We start from the raw sequence: 13,135 nt of genomic DNA on the forward strand, positions 1-13,135 counted from the left end.
AAAGTAATCTCTCTTCCCTGCTACAAGCACCTGGTTTCGGTAGATTGGTATTTTTTCCTTTCTAGATCAAGGGAAGGTGGAGGAGGACATAACAAGAGGAAAAAAGAATAAAAACCTTACCCTAGAGCACCAACTTTTCTGGTCTTCTCTACAGCAGCTAAGCCATTTAGGCCAGAAACTCCCACATCGGAATCTGAACCTTCACAAGGTCTTTCCTCTGGCTTAGGCAGTGCCTCAGACGCACTGCTGTTAGCCAGGGGCCTGGAAGAGTGATGCCGACTGCTCAACTTTGAACTCCCTACGCCACCTGAGAAAAGAGGGAGAGAAACTCAAAGCACATCGAGCCTCATTTCAAAAGGCTAAGCATCCAGTTGTTTTACATCACCAGTTTGGTTACAAACACGTGTATGCACAAGCGCATCTTCCCCACCCTCACTCTTAAAATCTTGCGTTTTCAAGTCAACGTATGGGCAACACATACCATTTGATATCCACTCTCTAAATACACAGAGCTTCTGTTTCAGCTGCCATGGGAGCTCAGCTGATGGGAGACTTGGGTCTCTATGTGCTTACAGATTAATCCTTCCCCATCTTGTGTAGTTAAAACTTATCTTCTACTTATCTTCTAGTAACACAGCCACCCTCTTCACCGTCATTTTTCCCAGCTATAGAGGCAAAGTCTTTTGGCTGCAGTAAGGCAGCCCTTCTAGTCCTGGACAAGGGTGAAACTGGGCACAAACGGTACAGTTACACTGTGTAATGACTTTATGATATTTTCCAGTTTCTCACCCAAGTCTTCTCTATCTATTTAGCATTATAAGAAAACACTTGCCATACCCCATTCCAAAACTCCATTGGGCAAAATAACAATTCCTGTGTTAGGTGTTTCATTTCATTACCGCTTAAGGAAGGGCATCATAAAACTCAGGAGCAGCAATATCATACAACTCTTTCATCACATATATCCGGAGTTTTCTGGAATTCCCTTTAAGTCAAATCACAATTTAAGCCTGGGTCAGTATTTTTTGATCTATGATTTTCATGATAAAGTTAGCTCCTGAAGCATCTTCAGAGACACAAGTAGTAACATGTAACACATACATTCACGTTCTGCTAAGTCAACTGCACGGCACTGTTTCACAGCAGATCAGCTATCAAAGGTACAATAACGTTAACTAGATTTGAGAAAGGATCTAGTCAAGTTTCAGGGAAATTTCAGCTGCCAAGTAAAAGACTTCTTGAAAAGTTTTTGTACAACAGATGCTAAGATGCATCCCATCACACAAGTAAAGATGACCTTATTTACCTTCAGAAGTTTGACTGTCTCCCTTTAAACGAAGATTGCTATCCCCACAGTCCATAGCTCTTCGTAAAGACAGACTACCTGCTGCTCCAGAGCGAATAGGTTTGGGAGAATTACTTTTCTTACTTGCAGCTGCAAAAATATTTTAAGATGTGACAAGTGTTCAGTCAAACTGCTGCAGTATTCTGTCTTTATGCTTGTTTTAAGTGAAGTTAAGCTCCATACTAGTCTCATTGCTCATTAACTCCCAATCCTGCACAAAACTCCTTCCACACCCTTCCTGTCAAAGATGCAGCCTAGAGGGAAGCTTAACTAACTATGGATGCAGCCAACACTACACCAGTAATGCTCACTTGCTTTACACTAAGACATCCTTCAGAAAGCCATCACCCAGATTCCTTCAGCCATCAGGACAGTGTAAAAGGATAAGGATAGCCAAAACCATCCCTTCAGCTCTTAAATTCAAAGTCCAGTGTAACAAAGGACCTCAAAAGCAAGAGTGAAAGGCAGGCTATGGGACTCACACTGTTTACCACTTCCCAAATTAATCATTCTCTGAGCACGTGTCAGTGTGGATCCTCCTACAGAAACTCCTCTAGGTAGAGGAACGGAGGAGTGGTAACTGGAACAGCAAAACACCAAGTTCTACTGCCACCACACCCCATAAAGGTGGGGGTTCTAGGCTTCAATGCGTCAGAAGACTGCTCCTGTTTTACAGAGCACTGTATGCCTGTTCCTCTCGTTCTGATGCAGAATGAAGTGACTGCCCTGTGCCTTAGTAACCTTTGAGAGATGAGGCATTTGCTAAGGAAAGAGCTGGTATTAAAAACCACACAACGCACAAAAGCTAGCACTTCCAAAGCAGCTTGATCTTTCCGTGGCTTATTGATGGTACAATTCAGGGCTCCAAACTCTAACACAACTCTTCCTCTTAAACTGCATCATCAGAGAAGAAATTCTCCGCTCTGTGGGAGTGATGAAATGCAAAACAGACCTTTGCTGGAGTTGCAAAAGCCCCATTTTGCAGGTCAGTATTGAAAGGGATAGAGAGGAATGGAACTATTCTACTGGTTCTTTAGTCCACTCATTTTTAGAATGTATTTCTTACTCATCTTAGCTCCAAAATGCAAGCAGTAACTTGAATCAAAACCCAGAAGGCTGGAAAATCATCTCTCCCAGGCAACAGGGAAGCGAGAGAGGATTAGCAATCGGTGCTTTTATTCAGGATCATAAGCAACAAAGCACTTGCACAGCCTTTGTGCTGGTATCCAAAAGATGCCACACTGGCTTACCAGTGCTGCCACTAGGACTCAGTGACAGCACCCAAACAGACTAATACGCAGGCACCTTTTTGAAAGAACTCACCTTTCAAAAGGCAAAGTCCCTCCAGAGAGAACCTTGGCTTACTTGAATTTTAGCAAGGTTTCAAGTTACTAAAGCATAACAAGTCTGAAATTTTTAAATTTCGTTCACTAGCAAGCATCATGGAACACCCTCAAGTTCATAGATAGGCCAGACACAGAGCAGCAGTCAACAAGACATGACCTTCAGCTAGGATTAGTTCAAAACTGGATTAAACTTCAGAACATTCTCACTGCATTAGGTGTGTTACTGGTTGTGGAGCAAAAGTTTTGGCGCTTTTACCGACAAGGGCTGAAACCAGTTTCAGTAACATTTACTTACTCAAAAGCAGTGTGGGTTTTACGTTTCCAGATTCTTACAGCTGAACTTGAGTATGAGTAACTATAAAAGGTCTATTTCCAGATGCCTGGATATATAAACCTATACAACCGGCATCTGCAAGGGCAACATTTAAATCCCCCCTTTTCTATGCACTTACAATTCCTTATATAACAACTGGTAACTGAAGACTTTGTCAGTAGTTCCATTCCTATTTCCTGCAGCTTGCTGCAGCTTTCCGTTCCACAGGCAGCTAAAGCACCTTGCTCAATGGAGAAGAAGCTGGGCTGTCCATCACATGAGCCAGCATTGCTGCTTCTCACTTCTGATAGTTGGTTTTTTACGTCAGACATTTTGCTTCGAACTTCAGCCATCTGAGTTTTAAGTCTTTTCAGCATCTTCAAGTCAGGTGGCACGCGCCACATTGCCTGGTGCCTCCGCTGATCTCGATCTTTTAGAGAATAGGATGATGCTTTACCAAAGGAAAGGTTAAAGAACACAACAGGTAAATAAAACTGTTCTCAAATAAAAACAGCCATCTATTTTTAACAGCTGTAAGAATTCTACCTTTTGCCCTGCTATAAAAATGCGGGACAGAGAGACATTCTTCTGCACTGGTATGCAACCTAAATATTATGGTGCCAAGCACTGCACAGGTACTGGGACCACAGATCTTCATTCCCTGCCTGCCATGGAAGAAGGCCCCCAAACCTGCTCACTGGAAGAAGCAACGCTCCCAGTACTACTGCGTGAATTCTGATGACAACTGAGCTACTACTCTATATTGCCAGACAAGCCCAAGTTCACAAGCCTGGCTGCCAGTTCATGTCAGATTTGTTACATGTTTTTATAAAATCTGTTGCGTGCACGTAAGGTGCTCATACCACCAATGTATCATGCTAACATACAGAACTCAAAGAAATCTGAAACTAGGGAAGGAATTCCCTTAAGTACCTAACAACAGAAGATTGGGTTGAGGAGCTAATACCTGAGTAAGCCTACATGCTGCTCAGCCAGAATTAGATCAACTTTGATGTCTATTTGAAATGCTATAAATTCCGTGTTTCACTGCAAATTCAGCTGTTCAAAACCATAAAGCCAAGTGGCTCTTAGAAACCTTCACCTTAGGAGGTGAAGTCTGGCAAACTCCAAAAGTAACAGCAGTTTTCTCTTAGTTGACCGACTTGAATAAGCTCTGCGAACAGTCAAACCTTAAGGGAACCTCAGTCAAACAGGTAATTTCAGCTGCATAGCCAGTAGCTGAAGATGACTAGGAAGCCATTCAACACAACAGGAGAGCTTAATCTTGCTCGAGTAGTGCAGCACAAAGTGCAACGCCCTCTCTTAAGGTCCTCTTGTCTAAGCCTTTTTCCAGGCAAAACAGAGCTGAGATTTAGCCATGTGCTGCCTGCCCTTTTTGTACTTATGGAAGTGACTTCCATTTTTGGAAATATGGATTACATTCAGCAGAAAACTCATCTGCCTGTTTATGTGACTGCATTTAAAAAGGCAACCATAAAGGAACAAATAGTGTGAGCTAGCTTTTAGATTCAGTAACACCAATGTCACTGTTGCAGCAAAAGCAAGCATTTATTTGTAGCAAATGGACCGTTATTTCCTCTTCTGTTCTATTAAGTCACCAAATAGTTGTTTCACAATGACCTGAAATAAGATGTTGCAGTAGTGGGCCAGCTAGCTCCAAATAAGTCTTAATCATGATAAATGTATTATTGAGGTTTGATTTAATTGTAATTCTTCACTAACAAAACAGAAACGAGCGACCTTCAGTGATAGCCATGGGTGCCAGAATTGCCAGCTATCTTGCTTTTGCTGCACATGAAGTTAATTGCTGTTTTCGGTTGAAGGGTCCTAACTGTACGACAAATACTCTTTGAAGTCTTCAATTATTTAAATACCATCACTATTTTTGGCTCCTGACATTTTGATCCATTTTCCTTCCACAAGTGCTTACGTGTGCTTTTCCAGCCTTACTACTACACACATTTTTCTAGTTCTGTTTTAAATGCTATTTTCATACAAAAGTAAATTCCAGGATTTATTTTCTAGTTAGTATACGCTGTGCTCCTAGTACTCTCAACCATTAAGAGTACAAACTGTGTGAAGTGAGAGGTGTAACTGCTTCCTCAGCAGATAGCTGTTTCGTGTTGTTTTGTTTTCCAATGCTAACCCCTTCTAGAAACAGGCCTTTCATTCATCTCCCACAGTTGTAGTCAAAGAAACTGCACGAACTGTCTCTCTACAATGTTGCTACACAAAACAACCAGCCAGTTCAGTCACATCCCCCAAGAAAAGATGAGAAGGCCCCCCCCTTGATACACACTTCTGTTTTTAGTTGAGTCATCTGGTGTTCTCAAGCTGAGGTCAATCATTAAGACAATGAATGTGTTAGAGCAGGCAGTAAGATGCAGCATACCGATGAGGATACGGAAGCCTAGCTATCAATGAAAAGGACTGCCTGTCACCCTCTTCTCCCCCTCCCCTCCAAAAATCTGCTTTTAACTCTGGGACTGCATTCTCAGAGACCTTTTCCACATTGGAATTAAATCATCTGATATGTGATGTACAGTTACCTCTGTTCTGCAGAAGAGAGGCAGGGGGACGTGGCTGAAGGCCCCAAAGGTTTTCCATACCATTTCTGTCTTTTAGATCCAACAAGTGGATTAAAATTAAGGGATCTATATCTAGTAAACTGCTACTGGCTGTTGAGCCTAGGGCACTTCCTCCCCGCCTTGAAGGTCTTCCACTTGCACTGGTGTAGCCATGGCTAGTACCTAAGGAAGAGTTATAGAGAAAGAGTGTGCATATACATGAGACAGGTGATGCATTATTCCCTGTAAAATTAAAAGACAGAGTTCTACAAGCAGATTAGGAATGAAAACATTCCAAGAAACTTAACAAGACATCAGTATTATTTCATGGATTTATGGATTTTGAAAGCAATCAGATATGCTTCTAACTAAAAGTTTAAGCTAAAAAGCACTGGGTGGTGGGGAAGAAGGGGGACGGGGGGGGAAGAAAAAAAGAAAAAAAAGAAAAAAGAGTACTTCACTTCATACCTTTTATATAAATCTCTTGAATAGATTGGTAAACAAATCAATACAAAGAGCATTTATTCTGAAGACATGCACATAAACTTTCTACGTGTCCCCATCCCTCCCCCCCAATTAGATTAAGGGGCTGAAGGAGGTGGGGATCTTCAGTTAAGTTCTGCTCTGTGTTATGATGTTCCCAGTACATAGTGGCCAAGGCACCCAAAAGATGAAGAGAGTCTTAAGAGAAAATAGTTAGATCTGTGAGATTAAAATTGTACAGTTTAGTAAAACTCCCTTCCAACACAGACAGGTGACACTACCAGCATTCAGACTGGAAAGCAGTGCAAACAGGTAAATGCAAGAAGCTGAAGTGAAGAGACTGCATCAGCTTTTACAAATGCTGTTAAAAATTACTTTCTAAAAGCTCCTAAATAAATGCTGTTTCTACAGCCACTGTGCTCCTACTCTAAAGGCTATCCTTTCAGAAGGATACTTTTGAGTAGTTTTGAAACAGCAGCTAGAAGCAGGACAGTTAAGGAACTCTGTCTGTCAAGCACTAGCAGACTTCCACGGCAGCATAAATACCACTTCCAGTGAATGCCACTTCTGGTATCTTTGCCATAAATAAATATACTGATATTCCATATAAATATTTCTTCGAGTCTTATTAACCTATGGCTAAATTGGGCTATAATCATCTCTAGGCTGCAAGAAATCTTAGAGCACCTTTTCATTATTACATTTAAAATGTATTTCTGCTGGACTTGTAAGGATTCTTTACTTCATTCCCTCCAAGTACTTCAGGTTTTACAGTGCACTAAAACCTAAGTGAATGTGTCATGCGTTCAGGGGCCACACAGACATCAGTAAAACCTGCCTGTCAGTCTACCCTTTTGATCAGAATGGAAGTGGTTTCAAAGAGGCAAAAAAGCCTCCCTCCAAACTTATGCATCATTTTTACACAAGCACATTCAGAAAATTTCTCCCCCCTTTTTTTAATGCACCAATGAAATGTTTCTGCTACACTGCAATAATCAGTACAAACCACATGATACAGCATTTCCAAAAATAGAAATGCCTGCAGAACACACAGCTTGGTCTTGCTTCCAAGAAGAACAGGGGAAGGAATCCAGCAGCGTTTCGCATATGTGGGAATTCTGAAGGCTGTTTTTCATACCTGATGCTCCTGGAGTAGCAGCAGCTGCTGCATCCTCCATGAGATCTCCTTCTTCCAACTCCATATTACTGCTATATTCCACATCATTTTCTCCAGACCTTAGGAGATGATTGGGGTGGAAAAAGGAGAATATAATTATTAGCTTTTTTCAGCTCTTGTTAAAGGTTATGGCACACACCTTGAAAACAACATGAAGCACTGTAAATAGTATTTTCTGCATTCCAAGCTACAGAAACTGAAAAAATCAAAAGTGTGTTAATTAAATGACTGACTCACTAACCAAGAGTCCAAAAGTGCCATACGTATCTAGACTGTAAAATCTGATCCTGCAAACTTCTATATTTGTATGTGTTACAACACATTCTCATGTTTTAATGAAGATTCTAGGATTTGACATCGTCTCAGCTAAGAACCTTAAATTCTCTAGTTTAAGTAACTGTCCTTATTATCACTCTCCTACAACACTTCCTAATACCAAACCTCTCTTTCGTTACAGTGTAGAAACAGATTTCTTAATAGTGTTTTGGGAAAGAACCTTCACAGACTATCACTTGTCAAAGACAGAATACAACACTAAAATAAATGAAGAGATCAGAAAGATAGTAACTAACTGAAAATTCAATGTTTAGTGTTAACTATATCAGTTCATTTTGTTTCCAGTATAGGAAACACGCCTCACATTGCACTAGAATCCTCCCCACAACCACTTGTGATACAGCAAATGAATCAGTTTCCATTGGAATATTAGGATGATTACCCTGGGAGACAAGTTGATGATCTGAAAAGCATTTTAAGTTACTTACATAGTTTCTTCATCAATATCATTTTCTTCAGTGTTACTAGTTGCTGTCGAACTAGCTGAAGAGCTGCTACCATCAAGGTGGTTCACCTCATCTTCTCCAGCAAGATCTATATCCAAGTCACCATCAGAGAGCTCATGCTACAGGAAAAACAGAACACATCTTTATAAAAAGAAACATTTCAGTGGCACTTTAATGCATTCATCAAAAGCTATGAACAGAAACCACCTCTCCCCAGACTGTCACACTACTATGCAGGAGTTAGGAGGGTCTCAAAGCACAATAAAGGCTGGTAACAAACACAGAAATTGGATTTTTCAGCTGCAACTTGGAAACTTTTTTGTGGTGGGATCTATTAGCTCTGTTCTGGAACATCTCTCTAATGTCATCTCTCACTGCTAGCTCTCAATTGTGTTATTTCCTACTTCCATCCAGAGGATAATAAATCTAATTTACAGTTCAGAAGTTCATCTATGTTTCTACTGCTATCCTATCATAAAAAGCTACACATAAACAAAGAGCCAGGAAAAAGACAATTCCTACATTAAAGTCTTCATGCTGGATCTTCTCTTCCTCCTCTTCCTTGCTATCTCGCACTAGTCCTGGAGCAGCAACATTCTCAAGTAGTATTTCAGTGCTTTGTCCGGATTTCTTTGATCTTGTTTCTGGACCATCATCATTCTGGGGACTAAGATGAGTGTCTGGAGGTGAAATGCCTCGTGATTTCTGAGTCCGGGAAAGTTCAATCGCAAGTCTCTTAAATATTAGAAGGATACACAAAAGTATACATAGAAGACGACAATGAAGCATCATCATCAAATCAAGTATGTTTGTTCACTTGCACATATACTAGTTTAATAATGCCAACATCAAACTACCAACAGCAACCCAAATAAACACAACTGTCAAACATGAACATTGTAACCTAAACCAGATAATTTCTGGTCAGTAAAACATGATTTTACATTAATATACATCTCGCTTACTTCTTTAAGGTTATTTATCTGTTGGATGTAACTCGTCTGAGCTGCTTCCAATTGAGCAATGTACCAGTGTTGATCTCGGCACTTTTGGAAAAAGGTCGGCGAGCGCACTTGGAACCTTCAAAGGAACATTTGAAAAGTTTTTTTTTGTTTTTGATTGGTTGGTTGGGGTTTTTTGGTTTGGTTTTTATTCCCCGCCCCCCCCCGCCCAAATCCAAAATGCCCTGCATAAGAACATCATACAACCTGAAATCTAGTGATGAAATAAACTTAACAGACAACATATACTTCTATAGTCAGTATCCTGAACACACTGAACAGCAACAGTAAGTATTTTGTAGGAGAGGCAGCTATGTGAGAGGTGGTTATCTTCACAAACCAACACTAACAAAATTAACACACTACAAAGCATTTAACAGGAGCAAGAGTAGGACTGTACAGAGACTATCTGAAGTAGATGGATAAAGCTTCTATATTTTGTCATCACATTGCAATTCCCATTGACAGCACTAGTTCTCCTAAAATACAGGCTTCGTTTATTCCCAAAGTTCTCCTATGCTCACTACAACTGTTTCTAAGGAGGGGGAAAGAACACCCTTTTCCTTTAATTTAGTTAGCTACAGATGTCTAACCCAGGCTTATTAGCGTCAAGCATAGCTACTTCTCAGAGAAAGAGATAAAGTTTCCACAACTCCCTTCTGCACATTTTCTTCCTTAAAGCTTATGACAATGAAATCCATTTATGACAAAACATGTCACAAATTTTTTAAAATTCAATTACTTAATGATTTCCTATTTCAGTAGGTGTGATACTCTGAAATGATAGCAGAAGAGAGCCCCACTAAGTTGTCGTCTTTACCTTAGAATCACAGTGTCATTTTGCCTGTTTAAATAGCCTTCGTTGGCTAGCAAGTCTAAACGAAAGAATCTGTTGTAACCCCAGCATTCTCCAACTTCAAAATCGGAGGCAAACTCTCGAATTATGTTTTTGGTGGGATCGTTGGTGGACTGGTGAACCATTTCCACACGGTACTCATACCTACACAGGAGAATATCACAGGTATTAATACCAAAATAAAGATGTCAGAATTGCACGATGTGTCAAGTTTAACAGAACTGCACTTCCTGGGAGGCTTGCATGCCCAGCTGAAGAGGTGACTCAGTCTTAAAATTTTACTGAACACTTACATAAACAGTACAAGGGGGAACAAAGTAGTAATAGGGAGCAGAGTGGTAAACCAACTCTAGGATTGAATACTAGGAGACAGATAACCTTATCAGTTGTTTTGCCAGCTTGCTTTTTCTCTCGAGAAAGCCACTGAGTATCAACAACTTTAAAATATTATCTTTGGGCATGATCCAAAGCTCAACAGACAACAGAAGTCTCACTATTCTTTTCAAGAGGGCTCTGCATCAGTCCCTAGCAATGCTACAGAACTTGAGGTCATTCTTTGCAAACCTCTCCAGATGCTTTGCCACTAGAAAAAACCAGCTGCTTTTGCTACAGGTTTGCTTACTTGGATGTCTCCGGCAATCCAGCAGACAGCTCCAAGAACACAGACAGGTAGTAGCCACGTACTACTCCATTTCCATCCTTGAAATAAATAAAATAAAATTGAGAGGTAAATAGATTAAAAAAAAGAAAGCAAAACCCAGAAAAACAAAACAAAACACCTTGATACACCCTTGAAGCTTAGAAAACAGCTTCAAACAATACAGAATTTGCAGCAGTAATCTACTTTGTATGCTACAGTTTTGATTTTTAGTCTTCTGTGACCTAGAACTCTTACTGTATCTTGAAACATGGAGTTTGCATCTGGAAGCATATATGCAGTCTAGTATTGGTATCTCAGACATCAATCTCAAAACAGAGCTTTAATTACTCTATTAACATTTTAGGGGTTCAATTAAGTGGAAGACTGAATAGACAAACACTTATCAATGTATTGAAAAAACATTTAACATATAGAAAAATCAGTAAAAAAGCTCATAAAAATCTACTTAGTTTATTACAGTCCAATTCTTCTCAAATTCTCAACATGGAAACAGCTCAGGTTAAACATTAGTTCTGAAATATTTTACATATAGCTGCATTTCAAAGCTACTTAATTTTTGAAAGCAGAGCAATTTCTTTAGAAAAAGAAAAAAACATGCAACATGAAAAAGTTAGGTCAGTTAACTGAGAAACAATATTAGAATCACCAGAAATCAAGAAAAAACATGGCAAAACCTCCATCACACTCACCTTAATCAAGGATGAAGAATGGCTCAACTTGAATCCTCTAGGTTGAAGAAACATTTCAACTTACCATTTAAAAAATAAATTTTAATGCCTTCTGACAGCACACCTTATGTAGTCAATCCTGAATTTACAGTACTCTGAAAACCTACACAGGGGTCCACCACAGCATTGCAAGAATACAATTCTGTGCATACATGGGCTTAACAGATTAATCCAGTTCTCTGAAGATGCCATGTAAATCACTAACAAACAAAACTTGTACTCCACCGCTAAACCCGTATTTCTCCAAACACAGCTGCAGTAGCAACCAGAGCTTCCTGGCAGCACTGACCAGACTAGTGGACTGTAAAAAGATCACACCTTGTGGGTTAACATTCCAACATTGACAAACATATTGCTTCAGAAATCTGAATATTCAGCCTACTGAAAGGACAGTAGTACAACACACACGTTTTAATGTCAGCATTTGAGAACTGGAGGCACAGTAAAACAACTTTAACTAATACCTTGTCCTCCTCCCAACTTCCCAAATAAGTATTATTCATAAACATAAATATGGTAAGTTATTCTGTACCTCAATTCTGTAAGAAACATCTGCAAAACCCACTCAGACAGAAAGGGTAAAAATATCTATTCTTATGGCATATTGGTAAGACCCATTTTTAATTGCTTTTAAATTAACCAGATTAACTATACTGAGAACGTTCATGCTGGATATCTGGCAGCAGAGAGGGGATACTCCAATGGTTGGTGATCAACTCTACAACCTTATTACGTTCTTTTCATATACAACATGAGAAGAGATCACCTGATGCTTCCTTACAAAAGAAGCATACGAATACTGATTAAGTGTTTTGGATGGAATAACAACTCTAGTTGGAAATATAACTCACTGGATAAACTTTTAATCTCCAGCAAAGTCCAGACACTTGAAGAGGTGGACTGTAAACAGGATCAGCTCGCTGACGCAACGTACTATTGAGAAAGGAAAAAAAACATTTGCTATTGGGACAAAGCAAAACCCTCCATGAACTAGTAAGCTGCATACACACTTGCACTCTTACACTCTGGAACCATCCTTCTTGCTGCACAGAGCACGTAGCAGCATATGAGGCCCATCCAAAATGTTAAGTGTCAACACAAATATATGTATTCCTTGCAAAATTATCCAATCTTTTTTTAAAAGAGAAAAAACAAGTAGTTTGCCTTTATCATGGAAAACCTTTCTAGCTGACAGTTTAACTAGGATTAATTGTTCACCTGGTAAACAAGAGGTTTTTGACTGAATTCCTATAGCTTAGTTCCAACCTAATGGTTTTCTGTAGAGGCTATTCTGCATTTTAAAAGAATACTATTCATGTAGACAAGAAGCAGAAAAAGCTTCCCAATATGCACAGTAATTTAAGATACATTCTTACCTGAAGTTTTCCAAGACAAATGTAGTTGAGTCATAGGCTGGAACCAATTCACTGGGGGGGTGGGAGGGAAATAAATATATTAGAGTTGAATAACATGACATTAAAAATCCCAACTTTTGGAATCTTCAGAAGCATTTAAGATGACTTAGGCCACCAGAGCCACTGAAATTCACTAGGACTACACTGGGTTATTTCAGTACTTCTGAAAATTCCATTTATAAGCCTTCTCCCCAGTACCTCTTCATGTGATATCACACAAGAAAACAAGTATTTATGTTATGAAGGGAAGAGCAACCAAAAGCATTTAAGAGGATTTGCCCTTTTATCTGTGATGGCTAATAATCTCTTAGTATGGTGAATTTTTAATGTAAGACTCCTTGCTAGCTCTAGAAAGGATGAAACTATTGCATGGCTGAAAGCACAAAGCTTAAATGGTTTGTGTTTCAGAGCAGGAGATACCTTACTGCCATTGGAAAATG

General features: G+C 39.6%; 1 protein-coding gene across 8 annotated transcripts in view; it reads right to left on the minus strand.

Annotated features, from left to right (window-relative positions):
- The window catches only part of TRIM37 (tripartite motif containing 37), a 33,061-nt gene that overhangs the window by 6,322 nt on the left and 13,604 nt on the right, over positions 1-13,135 (minus strand). For 7 of the 8 annotated variants that reach the window (XR_012651100.1, XR_012651101.1, XM_075032899.1 and 4 more), the window contains exons 10-21: positions 12,657-12,707; positions 12,132-12,213; positions 10,514-10,590; positions 9,856-10,035; positions 9,000-9,114; positions 8,557-8,769; positions 8,017-8,153; positions 7,214-7,311; positions 5,575-5,775; positions 3,144-3,455; positions 1,307-1,435; positions 121-307 (exon numbers count right to left, since the gene is read on the minus strand). Coding sequence is in view for 6 of the 8 variants with exons in the window: in XM_075032899.1 (XP_074889000.1) it covers positions 121-307; positions 1,307-1,435; positions 3,144-3,455; positions 5,575-5,775; positions 7,214-7,311; positions 8,017-8,153; positions 8,557-8,769; positions 9,000-9,114; positions 9,856-10,035; positions 10,514-10,590; positions 12,132-12,213; positions 12,657-12,707 (1,782 nt within the window). In the remaining 2 variants the exon portion in view is untranslated. The remainder of the gene's footprint in view (positions 1-120; positions 308-1,306; positions 1,436-3,143; positions 3,456-5,574; positions 5,776-7,213; positions 7,312-8,016; positions 8,154-8,556; positions 8,770-8,999; positions 9,115-9,855; positions 10,036-10,513; positions 10,591-12,131; positions 12,214-12,656; positions 12,708-13,135) is intronic. The other variant, XM_075032904.1, reaches the window with a different exon arrangement.

This window comes from Buteo buteo, chromosome 7 (assembly GCF_964188355.1).
Source record: "Buteo buteo chromosome 7, bButBut1.hap1.1, whole genome shotgun sequence".
NCBI lineage: Eukaryota > Metazoa > Chordata > Aves > Accipitriformes > Accipitridae > Buteo > Buteo buteo.